The sequence below is a fragment of the Gymnogyps californianus genome, chromosome 3 (genome assembly GCF_018139145.2).
Source record: "Gymnogyps californianus isolate 813 chromosome 3, ASM1813914v2, whole genome shotgun sequence".
NCBI lineage: Eukaryota > Metazoa > Chordata > Aves > Accipitriformes > Cathartidae > Gymnogyps > Gymnogyps californianus.
In genome coordinates this window covers 14948443-14974683 of record NC_059473.1, presented here as the reverse complement: position 1 = coordinate 14974683, position 26241 = coordinate 14948443, and the positions used below count along the sequence as shown (strand labels likewise).

Here is a 26241-nt window from a genome sequence, read left to right as displayed (position 1 = left end):
AAAATTGATTCACTTTTACAGAAAAGTAACTGAAAAGACTATCCAGCCTTTTGGAAGAACAAAACTTCTCATGTGCAAGCTAAAACGAGAGTCTGAGGTTTCTGATACATCCCATCCTTGAAGGATGGAGTCCTTCGGGCTAAATTCATACAGTAAAAAGAACAGACATTTAAAAAAGGGAGATCAGAAAAACCCAACATGTTGATTCTTCCTTTTTGAGTCTGTTCTTCATAAAAAACACATAGACAGGGAATGGCAACAGATTTTTCTCAATGGACCATAAAAAGAAAACTTTAACTAAGAAACTTGTATTCAAGGTAAAATCTGAAGAGGAACTAACAGGCAAACCTGAGTTTCCCAACAGGAGTGCCCTATTTGTTTGGCTACTGCACAGGTATCACTGATTCAGTGTCAGAAACGCACAAATAAAACAGTACAAGGCAAAAAGAAATATGTGACTTACATGTGCTCCAGCTCTCTCTGCGTATCTTCCAAAGAAATGCCCAGCAGCACACAGAGGCCTCGTCCTATTGAACTTATTTGTTCACCACCCACTGGGGAAGGGGGGGAAAAGAAAATTAAGGCTAAATGCACTCTCTCATTTTATGACACAGCTAAGTACTGATTTCAGCTGGCAACTGTACAACCACCAAAGAAAACATCATTCTAAACCCTTCTTCTCTGTCTTAAGTTTGTTAGAGAGTAAAGATCACGTAGAAGCCCTCTTTCAAAAGTCTTCCCAATATTGCGACTTATTTATGAGGGACTAGCTCAAGATGTTTACTCCAGTGTTTAAAAACACTGTATAAAGATTTTTTACTACAATTGGATCAGCAGTGCTAACCAGAGAGGTGGCAGAACTCTCTCTAATCCTTGTAAAAATTATCCACCCGGTTGATATCAATAAGTGTACTCAATTTCTCTACTCCACCACTCGCTACATACTTTGCATGAGTTGTGAAAAGGTGATTTCTATTCGATAGAGCCCTCATGGATTTTTTGAAACAAGACATTGAACAACCTGCAAATTCTACCCTCCTAGTTGGGAACACAACCTCTTTAACGACATTTACAATAAAACACAAACCATCGCAGATCCACTGTCTTTTCCTAAGAAATGTTTTAAATTATCTTAACTTAATTATCTTAATTTAAATTATCTTAATATGGCTGAGCCTTAGATGACTGTAGTAAGATTTAAATGAGGTCTTAAAACTGAGATAAGCACCAGCTACCCAGCTGTTAAAACTATATCCAGGCTCATGCAACTGGGAACAAAAGCCCCAAACATTCTGTAAAACGAAAGGAGAGCAGGCCTCCAGCGAAAGCTGAAAGCTTGTGTCTGTGCACCGGTGGCCAGATCTGGACTATTCCCAATGGGCAGAAGCAAATCAGGGGGGGAAATCCTCCCAAAAACTCTTCCTTTCCATCCGATCTGGGTATGAGACCTCCAGCTCAGAAATCTATCCTCCCGCTAAGCACAGCACTACCTCCCTCACAGAGGGACATCTCAAACTCTTTAACAGCCAGAAACAACAGTTTAAATTCTACCCAGAAATGTGGCAATATCAGCCACAATCCCAGTGCTGACGAGGTCTGACCGCTATTGTACCCGCAGTACCAGCTGTGCACAAAAGCTGTGCTCCTTATTAACAGGTTCTGCTCTTCCACTGCTTACTGACCATTCACACACAAGCAGAAGCTATTTATTTAATGTGCAGGCTATCCTGCTGCACACCACCTTGCCCCTGGGCCCCACAGCAGGCACGCTTACTGCCTCACAAGCAAACTTCCTGAGGATTTTAAGCATCTTGAACACAGAAGGTCCAACCGGTGCAATAGCAGGGACATACCCAGGAAACACCATTCCTACTGGCAGCTAAGCAAGCACCAGGGCTATCACTGGCTTCCTTGACCCACGCAAGCAATGCATGGTGGCGACTGGGACAGCACTGCCAACACACGCAAGCAACGCAAAAACACACTTGCAACACAAGGAGGGAACTGCGATTGTAATGCCGACACATGCGAGCCATAGGAGAAGGCAACTGGGATGGCACTGCCACCACACACAAGCAATGCAAGGAGATGACTGCAATTGTAGTGGCAGCACATGAAAGCCATGCAAGGAGGCAATTGCAACTGCACTGCCAACGCACGCAACGCATGGAGGCAGCTCTGATTATAGTGCCGAGGCATTCAAGCCATGGGAAAAGGTGATCGAAACTGCACTGCTGACACACACAAGCAATGCAAAGAGGCAACTGTGACCACAGTGCCAGCACGTGTGAGCCATGCAAGGAGGCAACTCTCATGATAGAGACAACACATGCAAACCGTGGGCAAAGGCAACTGGGACGGCACTGCCAACACACAGGAGCAACACAAGGAGATGACTGCGACTAGCGCCAACACATGCAAGCAATGCAAGGAGGCGATTGCAACTGCACCACCAACACACGACAGCAACGCAAGGAAGCAACTCTGAGTGTAGTGGCGACACATGCAAACCACGTCCCTGGCAACGGGGACCCCCACGCAGGGGGACAACGAGTCGGGGGGGGGGGGGGGGGGGAGGAGGAGGACGACGACGACGACGACGACCGCCCACGCGCGCCAGCCGTGGGAGAAAGCGAGGGGGATGGCGCTGCCCACACACACAGAGGCAACGCGAGGAGGTGAAGGCGCTGAGGGGCCGCTGGAGGCCGCGGCGGGGGAGTGAGGCGAGGAAGGGAGGCCCCGGGGCCGGGGGCCCTCCCGGTGGCGGCACACTAACCTGTGACACTGGCCTGGGCCACCCGCTGGACGATGGCCTTCATGGTGGCGCGGCCGCGCAGCGCAGGCCCGGCGCCGGTGCGGGGGGGGTTAGAAGGCGGTGGCGCTAAGCAACGGCAGCCGCTCCCTGCCGGACCGCGCCGGTCACAGCGCCCCCTGGCGGCTAGGAGGTGCTGCCGCAGCCTCCCCGTGAGAGTCGCTATAGGGCCGCGGAGTGCGTATAGTATAGCATTGGCACAAGCGGTGCCCATAGGGGCTTCCCCGACTGGAAGTCTCTATAGAAAAGGGAGGTGTGCGTAGAGGCAGGCGAGGTGTCTACAAATGTTTTGCGTGCGGAGGGGCTGCTTTCCTCTGAAGGGAGTTGGTGCCTATAGGGTCTTTGGGCAGGGAGCACCTACAGAAAGGAGCAAATGCAGGTAACCGGAGCAGCATCTTCTATAGGAATGGCTATAGGGGCATGGGGGGGTGCCCATAGAAATTAGTGGCTGGGAGGAGCCTTCTGGAAAAGGAGGTGGTGGCTGTAGAGACCAGAGGACCCCATATAGAAAGGTGGGTCTGCTGTGCATGGGCTGGGGCTCGTGGTATAAAAGCTCCTATAGAAGCTGGGGTGTATGGGCAGAGGGGCTGGAGACAGCTTTCTGTAGAGCAAGCTGGTGTCTGCAGGGACTGTGGGGAGACCTTACAGAAACCAGGGGCGGGGCAGGGCAGGGGGTGTCCTAGAAAAGGCTACAGGGACAGCAGGCAGCCCCTATAGAAACAGGGAAGTGTCTGCAGGGGCAGGGGGAAGCCCCTACAGAAAAGAAGGTCTGCTTGTGCAGGGCCTCGGGTCAGCTTCCTCTAAAGGGAGGCCATGCCTATAGGGACTGGGGGAAGCCCCCTGTAGAAAGTAGGGGCTGGGAGCAGCCTTCTAGAAGTGGAAGTGGTGGCTGCAGGGAGCCCCTATAGCAATGAGGATCAGCAGTGAGAGAAGCTGGGGTAAACACCTATAGTAAACAGTGGCCAGGAGCAGCTTACTCTGAAAAGAGGTGATGTCCATAAGGACTAGCGAAAATCCTATAGAATGAAAGTTAGTTACAGCCACAGCAGCTGGGGGGCAGCACCCTACAAGGGGAGGTAGTACGTTATAAGGATCAGGGAAACCCCTATAAAAACAAGGGCCTGGTGGAGGGCCTGGAGCAGAAAACTTACTAAGTTTTCAGTTTACAGTAGTATTTCTGAACTTGTAATTCATCTCTTGTAAGATTTTATTTGAAGGGTGATTAACAACTCTCGTACCCGAAAGATTAAACTACATTCCTTCCCGTTTACTGATGGTTCTTAAAGTATCCATTTCAGAGCTGATCAGTTGAGGAGCCATTCCGGGTACGTCCTGGATCACCCGGGTACGTCCTGCACACCAGCTGGGAAATCAACTTCACAAAAAAGCCACAACGGCCACCTGGTCAGACCATTGGACACAGGACACCAGGCAGCACGCAGATTCATTAACATCTCACAACACACCTAAGTGAACCCAGTTTGTGTTTAGTAATTTGAATACATGTGCAAAGAACAGCAGTGATCCGAGCAGACGAGAAGGTTTGCAAGTTCTGCGAAGTTGTGTCAGAGATGGAGCCGTCGTTTCAGCAATGCAAGATAAAGTTTTCCGCCGACAGTCTGGTGCCAGGTGCCACGATGACTTTCAGAGAAGCCAGCTCCAGCACAAAGTTCTGAGCTTCCAGACCACTCAATTTTTGGAAGGAGGGCCGTCATCGGAAACAAGGAATGATTTCACATGCCTGAGAAGTCGAGTAATAGGAGGTTGAACATCCTTGTATGTTACTACTGTTGTCACTTGAAATCCTAAAGCTGTTTCTCTAGTGAATACTTCCTTGTGGGTTGCTTGGTTTGCCTGAGGATCACTTTCATTCTCTAAGGAATAGGGGGGGTAAGGGGGGAGGAAAAAAAAGAGCATAGCAATAAAAATGTTTTATCCCTTCATCATGACAAAACAGCAGCCACACAGGCATTTGGTCATCTTTCTGCTTATTCTCAAATTCTGAGAAATAGATAGCAAAGATCTGGTGACTGTGTAGACAGAAAAAGTGATTTACTAGGGTAAGTTAGGTTGCTGCACTGGTACTGGACTAGTATCAGTACTACAGTAGCAGCAATAACAACTGGCTTCCAAGTTATCCACATTACAGCTAACTCCATGTTACTACACCTTAATAAGCAGCAGGCTGCTGAGGAAGAGCAAGAGGAACGCAGAGAGCCTACAGAATAGAATGGAATGGAATATTTCAGTAGGAAGGGACCTACAATGATCATCTAGTCCAACTGCCTGAGCAATTCAGGGCTGACCAAAAGTTAAAGCATGTTATTAAGGGCATCGTCCAAATGCCTCTTAAACACTGACAGGCTTGGGGCACCGACCACCTCTCTAGGAAGCCTGTTCCAGTGTTTGACCACCCTCTCAGTAAAGAAATGCTTCCTAATGTCCAGTCTAAACCTCCCCAGACGCAGCTTTGAACCATTCCCACAGTGCAAATAAAAGCAACAAGTTGGAAAGGGTCTAGACCCTGTTCCTGTCACCAGAGATAAAGCACACGCTTTTCCCATCAACTTGGGATTTATCTTCCTTCAGGGTGAACCTCCTCGGGATGCCAGGAGGCGCTGGGCGAACACCGAGCCAGCAGGAGCCCGCCTCGGACGCCCTGCCGGGCCCCGACAGCTCACCCGTCCCATGCAGAGCCCTCACACCCGGCAGCCGCGCAGCTCCAAGAGCCCCGAGAGGCAGGCAGGCAGGCAGGCTGGCTGCCAGGGCACTTCAGCGCTAGCAGCGCCCGACGCTGCCTTCCTCAGCCGAGCGAACGGCCAGAACCGGGGCCGGGGAGCCCCACCGCCGGCAGCGCCTTCCCCCCGGGCCCTGGAGTGTGCCCGAACCCCTCCCCCCGCCGAGCCCCGCCCCGCGGCCAACTTCTCCCTCAGGCAAGCCCCGCCCCCTCGACCCGCCCTCAGTCACGTCACGCACCCGCCGCCGCAACCACGCCCCGCCGGGGTGACCCCCGGCGGCGTCCCCGCACTCGGGGCCGCGCTAGCCCGTACCGGGCTTGCCGCCGCTCTCGGCGCCGCCGCTGTTGGAGTGGTAATGGAGCATGGCCCCCAGCATGGTCCAGCCGCCCAACGAGTACAGCAGCGCCGCCCGCGCGTTCCACAGCGCCGCCCGCATCGTCCCCCAGCAACGCCCGCGCTCATTGGTCGGGCCCTGCCGCCAATCGGGCGGGGCGGGGGGAGGGAAACGCCGGTGCGCACATGCGCCCTGGCTGCGGGGCGGGAGCAACCGGAAGATGGCGGCGGGGAGAGCGGGGGTGGGCGTTTGCTGCCGCCGTAAGAGAAAAGCTGTGCTCCTCCTGGAAGACGCGAGTGTCTGGGTGCGGTGTGAGGACCACGGCAGGAGGAGGGGCGAGCGGGCTGCACGGCAGCGGCTGAGAACCGAGTTTGGGCGGGAGCTTCGCGACTGACGCGGTGGAGGAGGTGTGAGGCGACACAGCCCGGCCCTGGGAGCCCACCGGGACAACGTCTTACTCAGGCGCAGAGCCCGAGTTCGCAACAGCTGCATCGCCGGTTTTCCTGTCGGTGTTCAAGCCTATTAATGCTGTGCGAAAGTGAAAGGAGGGGCTGACGTTCAGGCCCTGCATCACAGTGACCCAGAGGCAACCCTTCACCATGCCACCATCACTCTCAAAGCACGAGTTGTACGTCTTGCCCCCTCCCTGCATCTGTCGAAGCATTCTCCACCATCTCATACTTGCTCTGTGCTGTCTTACCTTCAGGAGCTCCTCAAAATTATTTTCCATAGCACGTATGTACCCCAGTGTTACATTTTCAAAAATGAAAAGGAGGTAGGCCAAGTCCATTGCACATACAGCTGAATTGGGGATAGCACTAAATAGTAATGCTCTTACCCAGTTTTATTTTTCATTAATACAGTGCCTGGTTGCCAAAAGACACCTTTTAAGAACACACAACATTAAAATTACGGTAAAGACTGTTAAAAACTATATTGGCTAAAACATCCTTTAGCTCTAATTACAGTGTATGAAAAACATAGAGTAAGCAGAATATAGACCAAAAGGAATACAAATAAATTAATACCTAGAAGGGCCAAGTAAAAAACTCTCCCTGAATATTTATTTCATTTAATACTTTAAAACTTTAGTCTAAAAGAGAGAGAAGGAAATGTAAATAAATTGCTCCACTTCTGTCATCAACATGATTTATGTAACTCTTCTGTTCTTGCTTCTCTGTTTGATCAAAGTCATGACGCACTTGAAACTGCCAGCTTTTTTAGATGGTCCATGAATACCTGGAGACTAACATCATCTGTCAAGATTGGAGCTCCCGATTCCTGCAGAAAAATAAAGAAATAATGAGCCTAAAATAGTGTTGTTAACACTGGGGACTAACTGAAAGCAAATCAGATGTCAGCACTCTGAAGTAATTGCCTGCTAAATCAACCACCTTTTTTCCTGCAAAGGACAGAGATCTAGTGGAAAGATACTACTCTTTGGCAACAGCACTGACACTATCCTCTAGTGCAATCTGAACTACTGGAAAAAAGAGAGTCTCTTCTTTCTAAAGCATTAGGAATTTTGTTGCACAAAGCTCTACACAAACAAGATAAAGAAAGAGGATATACAAGTCTAGTATTCTCAGATAAATTAGATCTATATGTATCCAAATGCTAGTTACTTCTTCCAGAATACAAAATACACTGTGACCTAAGTTTTAAATCATATTTTTAGGGAAGGGTGAAGACAGATTTCTACATCAGGTCATCTGAAACCTGTAAGAACATATTCTACATCAAATTAGCTGCTTCCTTCAATAGCAGCCACCACAGAAAATTCTCCTAGCCTGCCTGTGCCCCACGTGTAGCTGGGATACAGGAAGGGAGATCAAAGGGGCAAAGCACTCATCTCCTCCCATCAAGCTGCTGAGGTACTGAGCTGTTGTGGCAGCACCTTGATTTGGACAGCCATTCCTTGGATCCATTGAGAAAAAGCCCCAAAGTCAACTGGATTTTGCTGAAAATTTGGGGGGATTCAGTACAAGAAGAGGAACGAGAGTTTAGTCATCCAGGCTTGAAAACTGTCTTCTGATCATCTGGTCGTCTAGTGCTCCCCACCAGTAGTTTATCTTTAACAACCATGGACCTGAATAAGCAGGCTGAATAAAAATCTAACCTGCCTAAGCTTTAGAGACAAATCTAATAAATCAATTGTGTCTTTTAAAATGCTACAAGTATTGCAGTCTCAGCTGGTAATTCCATTATCACATCCTTTGGTACACAGAAATAGCCTTGTTTCCTTGCACCCCAAAGCACTGTAAGATTTTCAAATCCAGTCACATCTGTCTGCAAAAAGCTCTTAGGTAAGAAATAGAGGACAAATGTAACCTGCTCATGGTTTGTGGCCATGTGGTGAAACAGGATGGCTACTGCGTAGACAAATATGTAAATGTACGTTTTACAGTAATCCCAGACATGAGCAGCTCTTCCATTGCTTACCTGTCCCCACGCATAGAGGTTGTTGTGGGTCTGAGAAGGGTTCACTTTAGACAAGAGGAACCGGGCCTATTAAGACAAAACATTGGAGAAGTAGTTTTGTAAAATGACAGACCTGTCAGCTCCCTCAAGACTTGTTACTGCCTTAGATACACGACTAGTGATGTTCCTCTGCTTTTGCAAGCAAGGTACTACCTTAACTTAAACAGGTTCCAAGTCCAGAAACAGCCTTGCTCCACAGACAACTCGTCTCCAAGGGGCACGGAGTGCTCTGCTACAGCAAGCGGCACTTGCCTGGCAGGGCAGCTCTGGTTCCATGCAACACGGGCATGTCACCAGCACTGTCCTTCGCATGCCCCCATCCACTCTTCAGAAAAGAGGTCAGTGGAGGACCAGCGTAACACGGTCACATCAAAAATTAATACCAAATCTTTGTTTTGGAGCATCAATTCCTGCCTCTTTACTGCTACAAACAAGCCAGGCACAGACAAGCACAGCACAACTGCAGTTCCAGGAAGAGCAAAAATAGGAACTATTTTATATCCCCATTCGGCATTAGAGCATAAAGGAACAGATGGTCAATCATTCAGCACAACTTACTGTCCTAGCAAGCTAACCACGCTCCCTGTCTTGGGTAAGTTTAGATACATAGCCAAATCATTTCTTTCCCACCTCTTTGGGGACTAAAAAGATATTTAAGCTGGCTTTTTCAGTTTTTTCCATCCTCAGATTTCAAAAGCATATCCAGCAAGTGATTGGCTTATTAAAAGACAAAGTTGTAGTAAAAGCTCATGAGAAAATATGCAAGCTCTGTACTTTGAAGAGCTAAATTACCACTGTATCTGACTTACTGACCCATCCTTTTAGTAAAGCAGAAAGACAGCTATTTGCTCTATTCAACAACAGAAAGAGTTCCTCGATAAACCTCCTTACCTGACTGCCCCCATGTTCAGTGTGGATGTAACGTGGCATTGGGAATCTAGTCTGCAAGATTTCCTGGGCATCATCCAGTGGGGCTTGCAGTAGGTGCTTGAAGTTTTCATATTCAGGCATGTCTTGGTAACCAGCTTTCTGCCACTGTGCAATAGTCTATTGACGGGACAGGGGGGAAATGAAAAAATAGTAGAGATGTCTGCAAGCCTCCCCTCTTTAACCTGCACGTCTTAGGGCAGCAGAACGTTACATATACTTCTGCTTACAGAGCACAGGGCAAATGCACGCTTTCACTGCTCTGGCACTAACATTACTTAGTTTCTGTCCCTGAATTTAAGAACAGGCATTCAACACACAAGCTGGCAGCAGTTTGTGCAGTGCAAGAGCAATTCATTGAAAGTGATCTTCAAGCCTTTGTGTTTCAGCCTGCACCAACACAGAAACACAAAGCTTTTATAAATCACTGACATTTTGAATCTGACCTGGTCTTACATTAAGCAGCCATTGCCTTACAGTATTTTCAAGGTACCAAACCATAGGTACCTAGCAATTGTTCTATATATACGCAGGTCACACACTTAGCTCTTCATTTGTCTAAATTTTACCCAGTTGCTGAGTGTCTTGCTCTGCAACAGTAGGTAGAAACTGTTTAAGGTAACTCTGGAAGATTTATTGTCATTGTTGACTCAAGCATTCAACTCCTGTTCACGTCAATCGGGTATCCCTGCTCAATTCTCAAAGGGAACAAATCCTATATGAAGTCGGGAGCTAATAATGGAGCTGCCGCAAACTATTGTGCCAAACTTCAAGCATTCTAATAACAGTCGTTAAATATCAGTGAAGTAGCTTAGTTCAAAAACAAAGGGAAGAGTTAAAATGCCTCCCAAAAAGTTTTCGCTAATAGGAATGTCTGACCATAAACCAAGATGGGTTTATTTAAGCTACTCCAATCTGATGTCATGTTTAGGCAGAAGAAACTGGATGAGGGCTTCCCCCCAAGCAGGACTATAAAGGATATGAGGGGGAAAAAAAGGCAGCAAAGAACAGGGAGATTTCCAGAGAAAGAAGTGGAAAGCCAGCTTCCTCTTCATCCCTTACCCCGTAACTACTTCAGGATGCGAGACATTTCTATTACCCAGCTACAATACCATACCGCTCCCTTACAAAACCTGACAGGACTGAAATACAGATGCACAGGTCTGCACACTGAAGAGGCACTGGAAAGCCAAGGCTTTGGATATTGGTATAAATCTGGATGTTTAGAAAGGGCCAGTACCTAAGCACTTACCTCAGTCACAATGGAAGGAATATAGGAGCAGCTGTCAAAAACATCCAGTATTTAAAAGCAAAAACCGGAAAAATTCATAACTGATTCTTTAAGAGCAGCAGTATTTAAGTGTCAAAACCCAGCAACCAAGTATGTCACTTATCTGAAAATCAAACTGCAGCTCTCTGCCCTGCTTAGTTTCAAGTTTCTCTGGCCTTTTCCAGGCATGGTAAGGGACCACCTTCATTACCAAGCTAATATGACAGCTGTTACTCAGTGCAGAACACATCCTTAGCGACTCCAGTAGGATTTTTTTGTTAACTCGGACAGAGGGGAAATTGTATTAAAACTGGCAGCATGTATATGATGTCATTATGCTAGTGTTGGCTTTGCAAGCAGCTTATTTTATACTAACAGTGACGCTGTCTGCATGCACGGCAAGAGGGAGGGAGTGCAAACAGAGAAAGAGAACATATTTCACTGTACCTCACCAAGGTAGATAACTATCTGGAAGAAAGTATCCATCAGTAGGATTCTGTCAGGAAGAATACTGCTGCTGTCCAAAAGCACTGGCTGGGGAAAATAAAGAAGAAAGTCAGGTGCCACTAGGCCCTCAGAACTGTATTAACCTTCATGGCTGGCCGAACAGCTTGCTCAGCCCTGCCCATATAGACATGACTCCACCAACAGCTGCTCAGTCCATGTGAACACCTTGCAGAGCGCGGTCAGCCTCCTGCAGCATCACTGAATGGAGCAGCAGGTTATCAGCTACCGTATGAAGCACAGGATGCCAGAGCAATTTCTATGGCTATCCAAGTTTAATTTGAAATGATCTTGAACAAAAGTATCTCAAGAATAATAAGGAATAACATGTGAACTCTCGCAAATGCTGCCAAGAAGGTTTCAAAGTGTTACTCCAGCAGCTCCTGCGTTTCTTTCCTGCCAGACATACTCCTTTCAAGGAAGCTGTCAGTATAAGGGAATCCGTGTCTGTCCATTGAATACTTGCACATAGTTAAACACCGCTGCATAAACAACTGAAAACAAGCAGCTGGTGGGAGATTATGATCTGGAAGGGCTGAGGCTTGCTGACTTACGCAGTGGAGATGGCAGCCTCTGGCAGAGAAGCAAAAGTGATACTGACAGCTGGAAGATTCACCGGATGTTGGGGGGCGGGGGCTGTGGCTTGGTGGGGGTGCAGAGGTTGTTTTTTGGTGTTTTGGGGTTTTTTGATCAAAGCTGTAAGCTTACTGAAAACACAATTCACATTTTACATTGCCCCATCTCATCCTTTAATAATTACCTTGATTAAAAAAAAATATATAGGGGCCTTTTTGCTGAAATAGTGTTACTCTGACTGAATAATCATTATTTTGGATTGATCCACCTCTTCCTCTTAAACAGGGACTCACCTCAGGAGGTCCATGGAAAGAATAAGCATAAAGGATGGGCTGGATCATAATGAGAGACTGGGTCAGATCTTGCCTAGCAAAGTGGTGACGGTAATAAGAAGATTCATCTGGACTGTTATTGAAGACCTGCAGGAATGGGGAGCGTCGCAGATGGAACATGAACTGCACCAGAAACATGAGTGAGAAGAGAAATGTCAGCAAGTTGCCAAAACTTCTGCACCCAAGTCCAATCTTTCTGAACAGCAATTTCTTTGGAAAAAAGTCCACCCCTTATTAACTCCTCAGAGTTCTTCCCTTATCAGTCATTTGCAGCACTGAACTACAGGACCAGCCCACCAAATTAAAAAAGCATCTGTTCCTCCCCTCTTTAATCTGATAAATGGTACAAGATGTTCTCTCATCACTCTCACTCACCCTTGCACACTTTTCCCACGGCTGTGGGAAGTAAAGTACTTACCTGGGGATATAAAGAAAATGATTCTGACAATCTGAAGGAGCTGGGATCATCTTTGTTGTATTGTCCAAATTTCTGACACTGTTGGGAGCAAAATGGATACTTTGATTATCTCACTCTCTCTCTTTTCTATTTTTTTTCCTTTTTTTTAGAATTAACACCTTTTTTTTTTTTGGAAGGGTTTTTTTTTAAACAGAGCAACCAAGGCATGAATGTGACAATAACAAGTAATATAAAATTTACAGGCTATTTTTCTTTAAGTCAGCGGTTTCTCTATCTTACTGGAATGAGAATGATGATTCAATCTATATATCTATTTTTATATATAAATTAAATCTAGATTTGAAATTTCCTAAGAATGAAAGAAATAGTGCTTCTAGTACTACCCAATTTTTTCCATTAAATCAGGGATACTATGTTATACCTAGGCTGCTTTGTACGCTACATAACACTTCTGCAGCAACTCTGCTTCCTTCTAGAGCAGCAGCAGACCGGCATTTCACCAACTGCTTCACTGAAAATAAGACGCATCAACAGTTTTAGCAATCTAACTATAAATGACTCCACAATCATTTCAGCATGCAGCATGCCTGTATGTGTTTTGGTGCTCAAATCTTTATTTGATACTGGCCCTGTTTTTTCAGTGTCTAATGTGCCACAGCTGTTAGTATCAACTCCACGTGGGTGTTTGGACAAAGCCAGAACCGATTTAGGCAATTCAGGCTTGTGAAATTCAAAGCAAGAGACAGTATGAAGTTGCAGAAGTGATTACTACCCTGAACTTGGCACCAGTAAGCCCACATCTGAATGCTGTGTCCAGTTTTGGGCTCCGCAGTGCAAGACAGACATAGATATACTGGAGTGAGTTTAGCAGAGGCCACCAAGCTGGTCAGGGGCTGGAGCACCTCATGTAGAAAGAGAAGCTGAAGAAGGTGGTTTTGTTCAGCCTGGTGAAGAGTGGGATCAGGGAATCATATCACTGTCTACAGCTACCTGACGGGTAGCTGGAGAAATGGAAATTCTGACTGAGAGTGGGGGAGGGGAGAAAAGAAAAAAAAAAAAATCACAGTGACTGTGATCAAACATTGGAACAGGTTGTCAGGAGAAGCAAAAGAATCTCCATCTTTGGAGATCTTCAAAACTCAACTGAACAAGACCTGGAGCAACCTGCTCTAACTTCAAAGCTGGCCCTACTTTGAGCAGAGGGGTTGAACCAGAGACCTCCAGAGGTCCCTTCCCACCTGCATTATTCTGTGTTTCACTATCACTTCTTTAAACTCAGGTTTAACGCTTTCAGCATGATGGGATGTTTACCTACCCCATCACAAATTTGCTGATCATACTGGCTTCTGAGCTATCGCGTACTACAACTATGTGACCATGATTAGAGCACAAATGAAGCAAGTCAATCTGGAAAAAGAATGCTGTTTTCATTTCCAGCAGCCATTTTTACTAAAATCAAGAATGGACCCAACTGCAGTCTACTGGTCTTACCAGTCTGATCAGCTGTCTGTCCAGCCATCGCAGAACATCAGGTCCCTCTTCAGATTCAGCTCTGTACACTCCCAGTCGTGCCATCAGCACAGCAGCTGCTTCCTGGTCAAATGCAGCTTCTATATGCTGGAGCTGACTCTGTGCATCTGCCCAACTATAGGGTTAGTAAAGGGTTAGTGCTACATGCATTCACCTTCAGCAAAACCCAAACCAGATTCATCCTCCCTGTGCCAAATACTCTGCAGCCAATACATGCAACAAAAAGCTAGAAAAATTCCAGCACAGACTGTGGCTTAAGCTTCTGCCATTCTGCCCAAGAACTGTCGTGAGATACTCACTTTCTGGCTATGGTGGTAACACGAATGCGTTTCTGCGTACTGGAGTGTTGATAGTGAGTGACAAACTGCACTGCTCCTCTGCCTCCCTGAGGTATTGGTGCATTGTGCTGCAAATGAAACAAGGTAAGCCTTCAAAACGGGCTGGCTTTTCCATAACTCTGTACACTACAGAGAACTTCAGGGCATGATTTGCGCAATCATAGAATAAGTACAAGCTAGAGATGGACCAGAGAAGAGAGACACGTCTGTTAGTGTTGTGTTTTCCAGCAGCCCTCAGAGTCAAGTGGTGCTGGGCCCATTTAATATTGGGCGTGACGCTTCCTCAGCTTGTCCCTTAAAGGATGGCAGCAACTCATCATCTCTATAGCGATGAACATCAGAATGGCAGTACGAGGTCTGAGCAAAGGTCCTGCGAGTCCACCATCCTATTCCCAACAGTAAGAAGCCCACACAGCAGAGAAGACGGACACACACATGCGGAATGGAATTCATTTGGGGTAGCCTTCCTAGCTTCGAGCTGCCACATGCTCAGAAACTTCCCCAGCTAAAAGTTACTTCTGAGCCATCAAGTTATTACAACTTGGAGGACCAATTCTCCAAGAATTTTAAGGTATTTATACTTTTATTCTCCACAGCACCTCCTAGCAAAAAGACAATTTCTTCTTTGTTAAATAAATACTATAGGAAGAAGACAAGGAAAGAATGCAGGTTTGTACAGAACAAAAATATTAGGCAATTTATGCATATGAAAACAACCTCTGAGACTATTTCTTTGGCACAAAACACTTGGTTGCTTTGCAACCATCCATCTGCAACACAGGGGATGTCATTGCATTTTCTGGCCCTGTTACAAACAACTAGCTTGGTGTGTAAAAAAGATGACCAAAAAAAAAGAGAAGCCAGGACTGACCTGATTTACCACTTCAAAGTAAATGGCCAGAGTTGTGCTGGGATCCAGACTACAAATTTTCCATTGAGATGTTCCTCCAATTCCAAGCTCCTGCACAGAATCGAAAAGAAAGCAGCATTTTTTTCTCTAGCAGCAGGTAAGGCAAGCTTACGTTAAACTCTGATCAGAGGTACAAGTTACGGCAGGCCTTCTAGATTTCTTATTTTTTGGGTGTGAATGAAGTTACTGAAGGCCATACAGTTAAAAGAAAGCCTTATGGGGCAAGAATTTACTCTAGGAAAGACTCTTTTTTCCTAGGGATGTTTCCAAATTGTTCTTCTCCTTGAAAACTCTGACATTCTAGCTGAGCTGTAGGTCTAGACAGAAACTTTGCACTGTTTATTTACTTCTTTATTAAATATTTTTCCACGTCAGAAACTTACGTTTTCAGAGACACATGGCCCTTTAGCATTCAGAGATATGCATGGTCCAATAGCTCCTGCAATTTTCAGCTCCCTAGAGGTCTAGAACAAGGTAAAAAAAGTTGTTTGGGTTTTTTTTTTAAATCAAGTCAGTCAAATAGAATACACACAGACTAAATCAGTTGCTCAGCTTTGATCAGATGATGTGTACACATGGCTGTCAGGGAAAGCATCTCTCAGTACTTTCCCAGATCACCTACTGCTACAGTTAGTGAACATACGAGAATCTACATAGTCACATTTTAATAATGAAGACATATTTATAGTGACCACAAAAGAGTATGAAATGTTCCTTGCTGAGTGAGGAGAGGCTGAGCTCAGCTGCTTTTTCTTTTAAAAAACAAAACACAAACTTAATAAGCTTCCAAACAAAAATCTCTCCACTCACTCCAGTACGGTGCTTCTCCCAAAACAGGCCCTATGGCTGACCTCAAATATATAGAATTTTCTATACTGCCGATACTTAAACTGACTTGTGAATGAACAGCACTTGTATTTCCCAGTTAATGTCATCCAACGAAACTAATCTCTCACCTTCACGTCCAAACTTGCACCAAAAGCCATCCGAAATTCCCCATTGCACCCTTTGTTAAATACCCGCTGGAAGGTCTGCTTGAAGAGAGAAGTGTTGAAGGAGTCTCCCATCACCATGTGTCCTCTGGGAAAGAAAAAACGATACACCAGGGAACTGAAGCAACTGGGAACTAGAAGTAAAGCACAAAGGATACATCCCTCCAACTGTCATGCATGCAAAAACATGCAGAAACTGTTTTAAAGCATGCCTTTGCATAGGTAGAATTCACATCAGGGAACGCAGATTCATGGACACCTCCTCCAAAGCCAGAGAAGTTAATGCTCCATCTTTGTCAGCTTGCTTTCTCAACTATATTTCTTGCCATCCCTTTAGCTGCCTTAAAAATGCTCATGTTCCACCAGTTAGAAGTCTCTCGACTCAGGAAAGAGCTTTGCTCAGCCTGCTTTCCCTGAGCAGGGCTGGAACCACTCACAGTACAGACAGGATGGCTGCACCACTGCAGCATGAGGATGGGTGCATGGGTCTGTGTTGTGCCTCCCCTAAGTGCCTTGGTAAACCCAGGCCTGATCAGATGGAGCTTAGTGACGCAACCAAAGGGTCAAACAATCTCTGTTCTGCTTACTGAGCATTACGTGATTATTTACAAATACCTTGCATTTGCTCAAAGCATCCTTTGACTCCTTAGACATAGCAGATTTTAAATGGCCCATAAGACATGCTGAGTCCCCAAAAGGCCCGGTTTAGCACACAGCCTTCTTCACAGAGACCACAACGTTTTCAGCAATATGGAACACAGACATTTACCCCTTAGAGATGTCACTTAAAACTCGATACAGGGAAGCCAAGAATCCCTGGAGAAAATGCAAGTGAGCTGTTAAGCAGAGAAAATCTGGCCCACACAAGGAAAGCTTCTACCCACCACACCTGACAATCTGCTCTTCTGATGGCACTTGGTCATGCACACACCACAAAGCATGGCATGTCTGTCCCATAAATTCTGGAAAGGATACTTGCTATCTCCCAAGGAGGCAGAAGGCGCTTGCAAAAGACATGTTGCACCATGCTTTAGAATACCTTTCTCAAAGCAGGACATTGAGTTTTCTACCAGCAGTGCTAATTCACATGCTGTTTTGAGACTTCAGAAATGTGGACTGGGATCAGGTGAGGTTTGCCATATAATTCCTGGCAAATTCAAACCACAGTTTAGAATAGAATGATAAAAATCTCACCCTTTTGCCCTGACAGCAAACTTAACTGCTTTCTGAACTGTTCTACGCCTCCAAAAAAAAAATACAGGTGCCAACTATGTGTATGAACATACCCAGTGAGGTTTGCACAACACTTCATCTCCAGCAGTCCAGTCTGATCCAGGGCGCAGGCATAGATGTCGATGCAATGCCCGTTGGCTGCAGTGCGATTAGCCAGAGTCTCATAGTGCTGGGGAAAACATACATGGTGTTTAGGATGCCGCAATGGGTAATTTTTCTACTGCTCTCCAGCTGAGGCCAACACGTAAAACACAAGGCACAAATGAAGCAATTACCAGTGCTGTGGTAACTAAACAGCTGTTTGCTCTTACTGCTCTGCTGGAGCACACTTCTCCCTCCTACAATGTTTGCACTTGGATGAGCTTGAGTTGCATGTCACAAACACAGAGAGTGCATGAATCGCATAGGATCTTTGCGTGTGATAACTTGGAAACCCAGAGGTTTCCAGGTGATAGTTAAGAGAACAACTGTCATACTGCTTTCTGTAAGCTGACAGGCACATTTCATGTTTGACATTTTTACTATTTTAACTGTTTCATATGTCAAGACAACAAAGGAGGCTTTCTGGGAGTGACCAATTCTTAGAAGACAGGTTTTCTCCTCCCCAGAACGATACACAATGATGTTGATGAACAAACTCTCCACCTACCATCAGCTAAGAAACAACGCTGAAATACTTCTTTCTCTGAGAAGGCACAAGACCACGCTGGAGAAGTAACTAGGAGGAAGTCTTTTTTTACCCTTCCCTTGACCATTCTCACAATTTAACGTACACAAAACACTCAGGCACTTCAAGGACAACCATGCAAATATCTGGACATACTGTTCCCACATAGAGAGAACGGAATATGTTTGTTCCCTGGGGAAGGACACTGGGCAGCTGTCAACATAGCAGTGTATGTAGTTTTGTGTTATGTCCTTTCCCCCCATTTAGTGTTCTGACACAATATTCAGGTTTTGTTTTTAAACACACCCAGCAGGCACTAGCACCTACTTTGGTGGCCTTCTTCATGAACCTCACGTTGTCCTTCTCTATGTCATGCCAAGATCGGATGGGTGTTTTCAGTTCATCTCCTACCACCATGCCTGGTCCTTGTGTTGGTGGCCCACCTGTAAACAGCATTATTCTGGCCCCTGTGTTTGGAAATGTGCCCTAAAATAAAAATAAAGACTTATATCAGAGGAGGGGGGGTGGGGAGGAAAAAAAAGCGAGAGAGACTGATTAAATGGCAACAGTGCTTTCTTTAAAGAAGCGTCTGCATGTGTTTCTGCAATGTCATTAGGGACCTGTCTCCGCCAGAGGCCACCTTGATAAATAGCGATGCATTTCCTGACAGTCACAGCACTCCCAAGTTTAGACTCAAGCTATGTCAAGCTTCATGTCTTCGTAACAGGAAGCAGACAGTTTCTGTTCTTTTTACTTGCATCTTAGATGACCCTCAGATAAACCCAGTGCATCGTATCACCTCCACATGGCGATACACACAAGAATCAGAGACCTTCGAACACCTGCATATTTTACCATTTAGATGTAAACTCCCAACCCACTCTACACCAGCTGGTGCTAATACATGTCAAATGTCAGTAGAGACAAATTGCACCTCTGCAGCCCAACATAACTGGGCCACAGATCAAGCTGGACTGACGCCTGCACACATCTCAGCAAAGACAGCCAGGTGCTTACTTTGACCAGTTCATCTCAAACAGCAGCACTAATAGTACCTCCAATAAGCCAACAGCAATTGAAAGAGCTACTCCAGTGGAACGTAAAGGCCTCTTTCCCTGGGTCACTGGCCATGGGTCCCTTTGAAGTTCTCCAAGCAGATCTGTTAAATTCATGTCAATCTTATATACTGGCTGCAGAAACCTGCAAAAATTCAAATAAAATGTTTTCCTGCTTATAGGTTTAGAGAATAAAGTGCCTCTTTGTTCCTGGCACACATAAATTGCACTGAGATAGTTATCAGAAGCAAAAAGTCACGTGGCATGTTCCCTTCTTACATCCAAACTTTCCAAGATAATAGGCCTGTGCAAAATAAAAAATTTGATCAAAGCAAGACATCAGGAACTGACAAGAAGGCAAAGTCACATAAAGCACAGGAAAGAACTTCAATGGCGATTTAGTCTGCCAAAACGCACAAGAGCTGCCACTGAAAGAGAGGAGCTGAGAAAGAGAAAACTGTATTCAACAGAGGCAAATACAGTGTTCAGGGGTCACTGCTTGCCTGTCAATCATTTTTTGGACTTGCTGGGTCAGGGGGTAGGACGTGGTATGTCAGATTGTTATGCATAGACCAGACCCGCCATTGGCTGGTCAATCAAAAAGACAGGCCCTTGCTCCAAATGACTCCTGAGCAATATGCTTTCCAAAGACAGCTACTCTGTTTTTCAAGTAGAAATTTAGCCTGAATGGCAATCATGTTCTTGCAACTGCAAAACCAAGATACTATAGAAGTCTAATACATTGCCTGCAGCTCTAGTAAATCCCATCCATATGTATCACTTGATGTAGGGAAATAACTGTGACAAGACAATACCATTTAAATCTTCTTACAAAGACTCCTCTTGGGAAACCCAGGTTTAGAAGTGTGACCCCAAAGGGGCATAAAACGTCTGCCCTGCTCTTCTGCTGTGCTGCTGCAGCTTACCTGCTTGAAATAACAGGTTGCTCTGGAGTTTGAAAAGGTCTTCCCTGTTGAATGGGAACAGCTGGCCTTGAAAGCCCGAGCATATCCTAGAGAATAGTAAAGAGGAGGCAGAGGAGATGTACTATTCAAACACTAAACATATTATTTGCTGTCAAGCAATATACCCTGAGGCCTGCAATACTGTAGCATTAAATACATGAAAATCTGTGAAATTATTAATCTTTGCACTCCCATTAGGAATGGATCAATGGGTCCATTATGCAAGATACACAAACTCTATCTTGGACAAGCTTCCAAGGAATTTACAAAGGCAAAAAGACAAGACAGATATTGGGAGGGAAAGAGGCAAACAGTTAAGAGCACTGAACCCTCCTTCCTCCCCAAGAGCCCAGCAGTTGAAAGACCAGCAGTGGTGTCAACAGAGCTAACAGGAACAAGCCACTGGCCTAAGAGGTGGCAGAACATACCTGTATTTGCTTAGCTGTCAGGTCCTTTGTGCCCCTAAACACGTAGCTCTTGGAAATCCCTTCACAGCTCAGCTCATGAACCTGGACCATTCTGCCGAACGTGATAAGCCCCACCAGAGCATCGGCAGGCAGCAGACTTAGGGACATCTGGAGGGACTCCTTCAGTGCCTGCAAGTCCTCCTCTTCCAAGCACGTGTCGACAACATACAGGAAGATCAATGGCGTCTGCGGACCTCGCTAATGTGGAAAAAGATGGATTTACTAGGCGTGTACATATGCCAGGTGACACTTTATAATGCCTCCAGCCAAGGAATAAAATGACCCCTATCTTAAGCACCTTGCAGAAATGTTATTTATTTGCATTATCTTTATTTGCATAATCTGTCATAAACAAGACAATTCTGGGGGCTTCAAACTTGCCTATGATTCATTTACCTGCACTATATATTCAATTGTTGAAAACTGAGGCATAAGCTCTGCTGGTTGATTGACTTCAGATATGCCTGCATATGCTGGAGGGAACTGAAAAAGAGAACAAAAAGTTAGGACAAGGAAGTTGCAGGACAGAAGTGTAGGGCCCTCTCCAGTACAGAGGCTGGCCTGCTCACGATGTGGTTATTCAACTCTTTATTTACTGCCACTGCACCAACTTGATTAATTCATGACAAGAGACCCATACTGCTGTTTTCCTAAGCACAGACAACAGTGGCCAGCAGTATGCACAGCTGCTCAATTCAGTGTAAATAAAAGGTAGGACTAAAGCAGCAGCTATGCGCTAGCTGAAATTCATTTAGCCACGCAACAGTTTCTGATGGCCAAAGTCTACTCAAATCTAATGAATTTCATACTCAGCAAGAACAGTAAATGTCAAGTGCAAAAAACACACTGGAAACACATGGGACAAAATACTATTTTTCTCTCCTTCCTATGCCCTGCATGCTGGTAAAATCACTGGCAAAACTGAACTGAAAACAGACAAGATGTCAGGTAAAATAGACCCATTAACAAGTACTCTGGCCTGGGTTCAGCAAGAGAAAAAGGCCAAGGGAAGGAATCTAGAAAAGTGGAATTTATGCTTAACATCCTTTGTCAGGGGAGGCCATCAATAAAATGTTCACTGAAAAGATGGAAGGGCTGATGCTTTTTCCAACTTACCTGATTTCTCTGAAAACAGAAGTTACAAGCCCAGAGCTTGGCCCGATAGTCAACTTGGCTGCAAGGGAAAGATAAGGTGTTAGCATAATTATAGGAATAGCTTCACAATTATCTACACTGGCTCACAGCACTGAGGAAGAAACAGATATCAGACACTCCAACTTGAACGACAAGAGTTTTAGGGATTCAGACTCTTGTTCTATTGCCAGAAAGTCCATTAGCTCATCCAGCCCTGCCACTTCCAGGCTTGTCAGCGTGACGGACCACTGACAGCTCTCCGGAGCTGAGCCTTTGGCAGAGAAAGACTTGGGTCTAATCACTCCTTCACTACACTTGGACTTATCTCAGTTGTCTTATTGTTTGTACAGCTGTAGCACACAAGTACTCCAGTCACAGAGCAGCAGGAGCCATTCACCCAGATCCTGTACAAACACTGAACAAATAGGCTGTTCCCTGCCCCAAAGAGTTTACTCTCCTCAGCCCCTTATGACATCCTGTAACAGCTGCTGCAGTAAAGCCTGACCATATTCTTATTCCATGGGCTTGATCCCATTTTACTTCCTCTTACTGACCTTCCCTGCTTTTTCTCAGCCCAACACTATGCTCCGAGTATATATGATCATCACATGATTTTGGGACCGAGATTATTCCTCTTAAATTATCAGCAAAACTTCAAAGAAAACCTTGATGCTCATACTGGAACTGACCTACAAGCAGCAGGATGTGTAGGAAGCAGGAAACCAAGTGAACATCACAGCCCAGAGGACAATATCAGTATAATCGGCATCTTTGTTTATTTTAAGTTTCATCATTCACCACAAATTCCCTGGGGTGGTAAGAGGATTGGCCATTTCCATATCACCTCTGCCTTAATAGCCTCCCCAAAGGCACTCCTGTCTCCTCTGGTTCTGGCAGCTCTAGTAACGGGCTGGCATTCAACGTACCTCATTAGGCACGCATGGATTTTAACAAACCCGCTACATCTAAATGAAAGAGGCTACCAGGCATCAGGCAGAAAAAAAAGGGGAATAAGGAAGTAGTGAAGTTCAGATAAAAACTAGGTACTATCCAGCCTCTCTTAACATCCCCAGCCAAGAAATTCATACCAGAGTGGGTTGAGCACCGCTTTGCAAGTCGGCCTGCTACAAAGTACCGGTTCATACTGCACAGGCGGCAGGTCAAGACGCTCCTTCAGTGGAGTCAAAAGACAGGCCAGGGGGACAACCATCCTTGCGGCCTCCAGCCTGCTGGAGGGCCACACATTCCAGCTGAAACGCACTCCGTCACGCTCCTCATTTTGCTGGATGAACTCCAGGTATGTCGCCATGGGACTGCAGAAACTCTGAAAGGATGTAAGCAACACACGTTCAGGCAGCGGTCACCTGTTTGGACAACAGTCCTGCAAAGGAGGTCAGTAGATCAACTACATGTAGGCACAAGACATTGCAGGACAAAGCCAATACGTTACAATGAGTTAATCCCATTATCAAATGAACCATGTGACCACATTAATCTCTTCTGTCCAGTGCTCTCATCAACATTCCAGACAATTAAAACACCACCAAATCCAACAAAGAAACAAGGATATCTGACACTCAAAGCCAGAATGCAAGGTTTCTTTCTTGTGATCCACATTTAACAACCCAATACCCACTCAGCCTCATGCTGGCCTCAAGGCAATCCTGCCCAACTTGAATCAGGAAAGGAAAACAGGTCAGATTTGCAACACATCCTGAAGCGTTCAGCTAAAACCTTGAGGGGAGAAAAGGAGGCCAAGTCTGAGACCAAAACACTCCTCACAAATGTCACCTAGTTGCCAGCCTGACCTGTTTACAGATGGAAAGGAGCACATGACAAAAGGGTCAAAAAAGGTCTTTGGTGATTTTAGGCACCCTCTGGGCATAGCACCGTGTCCCACTCCCAGTAAGGGAGGAATCGAGAGCCAGTAGACTTCAGAAAAGACATGCTATTCAAGGAGGGATATCCCCAACACACCAGAGAAGTCACTCTCTGTATTGCCTTGCTAAACTCTTCAGAGTAAGATGCAAACAAGAGCTCCTAGGCCATCATTACCTTTGATGTCTCTGAGAAAGGGAAGGACACTGGTTGAATCCAGCCCACAAACACCACACAGCACTGGCAGCAACTCACAGAGCCAAGAGCAGCAGCACCACGACCCGCTCTGGACGAGGAAACTCAGAGATTCACCTGCAGCTGCAGATGCTCCAGGATTACCTTACTCCTGGTCCTCACTGCAGGCAGGAGATTCAGGAGGGCCATAGGTGTGAGAAATTAGAAGCATCACCTCCCCCAGAGGAGGACAAGTTTTGATGTAACATTTTCCTACAGACCTCCAAACTCATCGACGTTTTCTTTGTCCTTACTATTAAGGATGTAAATTAAGCTCACGGGGAATTGCCCTGTATTTCCACCCCCACCTCTGGACAGACAAACAGAAGGGTTCAGCAACACATCCCTACCACAAACAGGTCTGTCAGGGTAAAAGTCAGAGCTGAGCCTCCCTGTAAAAGATCCCGCACATCAGAACGGCAAGACAAACACCTGACATCTCAGGTATGCAGCGCAACTGAAGTGTCAATTTACTCCATGTTCCTACAACTGCAGCCCAGCACCACTCCCCCGCCCCGGGCCAAGCCCCGATTGCCTGCCTGGGTTTGGCACAGGCTGTGGCCCTGCTTTGGGGTCAGGATGGCAGGAAGGGAGGCACCCCCACCCCAATGAGGGCTGTGTAGGGCAGGGTGCCTGCCCAATCTGACAAGCCCCCCACCAGCGCAAGGCCCTCCAGCCCCAGTCCCGCAGCAACTTCCAGGGCCCATCCCGGCAGTGGGGAGGTCCCAAATCCCCTGTCCAGGAGAGGACAGATCTTTCCAAAGCCTCAGCAGATGAGTGGTGGTAGTATTCCAGTCTTCATATGGGATCTGCTACAGGGCACACTACTGACTCCCACTCCTTACGGCAAAGCTATAGGGGATGCTGCTGCTTCCTAGCAGTGCTACAGGAAATGCCACAGATCACCCAGCTGCTGCGCTCGGCACAGCTATAGGGGACATCACAGATCCCCAGCCCTTCACCAGGAAGCGTATAGAGGACACCACAGATCCCTAGCGAAGCCATAGGGGCCACCTCTGACCCCTATGCTGCTGATCCCCAGCACTGCCATAGGGTAAAGCGCTGACCCCAGCCCTGCCCTGTGGGACACTGCCAGGCCCCAGCACCCTCAGCACAGCCCCAGGGGACACACCTGACCCAAGCTCTGCCCTGTGGGACACCACCAGGCCCCAGCACCCTCAGCACAGCCCCGGGGGACACTGCCAATCCCTGGCCTGAGCAAAGCTACAGGGGACACCGCTGAGCCCCCACGCTGCTCTACAGGACACTGCTGATGCCTATGCAAGCACTGCTGTAGGGAACACCACTAACCCTCCCCAGCACCCCCTTAGGGGACACCGCTGACCCCCACCCAGACCCTCCTGTAGGAGACACCACTGACCCTGCCCAGCACTCCCCATAAGGGACACCACTGACCCCCCCAGCCCCTCCCACAGGGAACACCACAGACCCCCCCCAGGCCCTCCTCATAGGGGACACCACAGAACCCCTACAACCCCCACTCACAGGGGACACCACTGACACCACAGGCCCCCCTCACAGGGGACGCCACTGACTCCCCCCCAGCCCCCACTATAGGGGATGCCCCTGACACCCCCCCGACCTCCCCCCACGGGGGACACCACCACTCGCAGTCCCCACGACGGCCACAGGGGACAGGGACCCCCGAGGAACCCCCGCAGCGCCCACCTGCTCGCGCCGCGCCGCTCCCCGCCGCCGCTCTCTCCCGGCAGGCCCCGCGCGCCCGGCAAGGCCAGCTCAGCGGTACGGGGTGCCCGCACGCAAGATGGCGGCACCAGCACGCCCCGCCCTCCCCCGGCGAGGCTCCGCCGACATCTTGGCTAAGGGCACCCTACACGCCGTTCTGAAGGAGGGGAAGCGGCGTGACCCTACCAAACATGGCGAGGCGGCGGCGTCAGGGAGGCCATCTTGACTAAGGGTGCCAGGTGCAGCGTTGGAATGGAGACAAACAGGGGCCTCCTACTAAATATGGGGGGGAGGCGTCGCCTTCCAGCAACGGCACAGGCTGGCGAGCTATGGGATGAGGGAAGCAGCTTTCCTCTCAGGGTGCTCAGCGGCTTTGGAGAGAGCTGTCGTGTTCAGCAGGGAGGGTTGTCTTTGTAAGCGTAATTGTTATCAATAAGAATTTACTAATAACACAGACACTTTTTAAAAAAAATAAACTGCGCGCCCCAAGCGGCCTCGTCTTTGCCTCAGTTCCCAGCTCCCCTCTCAGGCCGAGGTCGCCTTTCCTGGGCACGTTGGCTCAGTGAAGCACACCAGGCCAAGCCACAAGGCCACCCAGGCTGGTAATGAGGTAGGGACAGCCAGCTAGTGCAGCCGAGCCAGGAGCAGGCATGGCTGGAAACTGAAAAGGACTGACGCAACATTTGCCTAGTTTGGTTTGCCCCGAGGACACGCACCCTTTGACAGCACATCTCCCACC

General features: G+C 47.1%; 2 protein-coding genes across 2 annotated transcripts in view; both read right to left on the bottom strand.

Moving 5' to 3' along the window:
- The window catches only part of DTD1 (D-aminoacyl-tRNA deacylase 1), a 30093-nt gene extending 27272 nt beyond the window's left edge, over window positions 1-2821 (bottom strand). The window contains exons 1-2 of the mRNA XM_050894171.1: window positions 2777-2821; window positions 464-554 (exon numbers count right to left, since the gene is read on the bottom strand). Of these exons, the coding sequence (XP_050750128.1) occupies window positions 464-554; window positions 2777-2819 (134 nt within the window). The 5' untranslated portion in view covers window positions 2820-2821. The remainder of the gene's footprint in view (window positions 1-463; window positions 555-2776) is intronic.
- A 3857-nt stretch (window positions 2822-6678) lies between these two features.
- On the bottom strand, window positions 6679-25517 carry SEC23B (SEC23 homolog B, COPII coat complex component). Its single transcript, XM_050893829.1, has 20 exons — window positions 25485-25517; window positions 22772-23007; window positions 21666-21723; window positions 20946-21032; window positions 20511-20747; window positions 20044-20129; window positions 19118-19262; window positions 18390-18548; window positions 17449-17564; window positions 16127-16250; window positions 15554-15634; window positions 15132-15221; window positions 14222-14328; window positions 13884-14037; window positions 12393-12470; window positions 11936-12097; window positions 11010-11096; window positions 9257-9412; window positions 8327-8392; window positions 6679-7165 (listed from the first exon to the last, which is right to left on the bottom strand). The coding sequence occupies exons 2-20, from the start codon at window positions 22990-22992 to the stop codon at window positions 7076-7078; spliced, it is 2304 nt and encodes a 767-aa protein (XP_050749786.1). The 5' UTR covers window positions 22993-23007; window positions 25485-25517; the 3' UTR covers window positions 6679-7075.
- Window positions 25518-26241: the final 724 nt, after the last annotated feature.

Excerpts from the sequence above, each read along its gene's own strand:
- SEC23B (XM_050893829.1), bottom strand. The coding sequence starts at position 22,992 with ATGGCGACATACCTGGAGTTCATCCAGCAAAATGAGGAGCGTGACGGA. Across the intron at positions 21,724-22,771 it reads GCGGTGCTCAACCCACTCTG|CCAAGTTGACTATCGGGCCA; the intron begins GTATGAATTTCT and ends TTTCCCTTGCAG. Across the intron at positions 14,329-15,131 it reads ACTTTGAAGTGGTAAATCAG|CACAATGCACCAATACCTCA; the intron begins GTCAGTCCTGGC and ends TTTCATTTGCAG.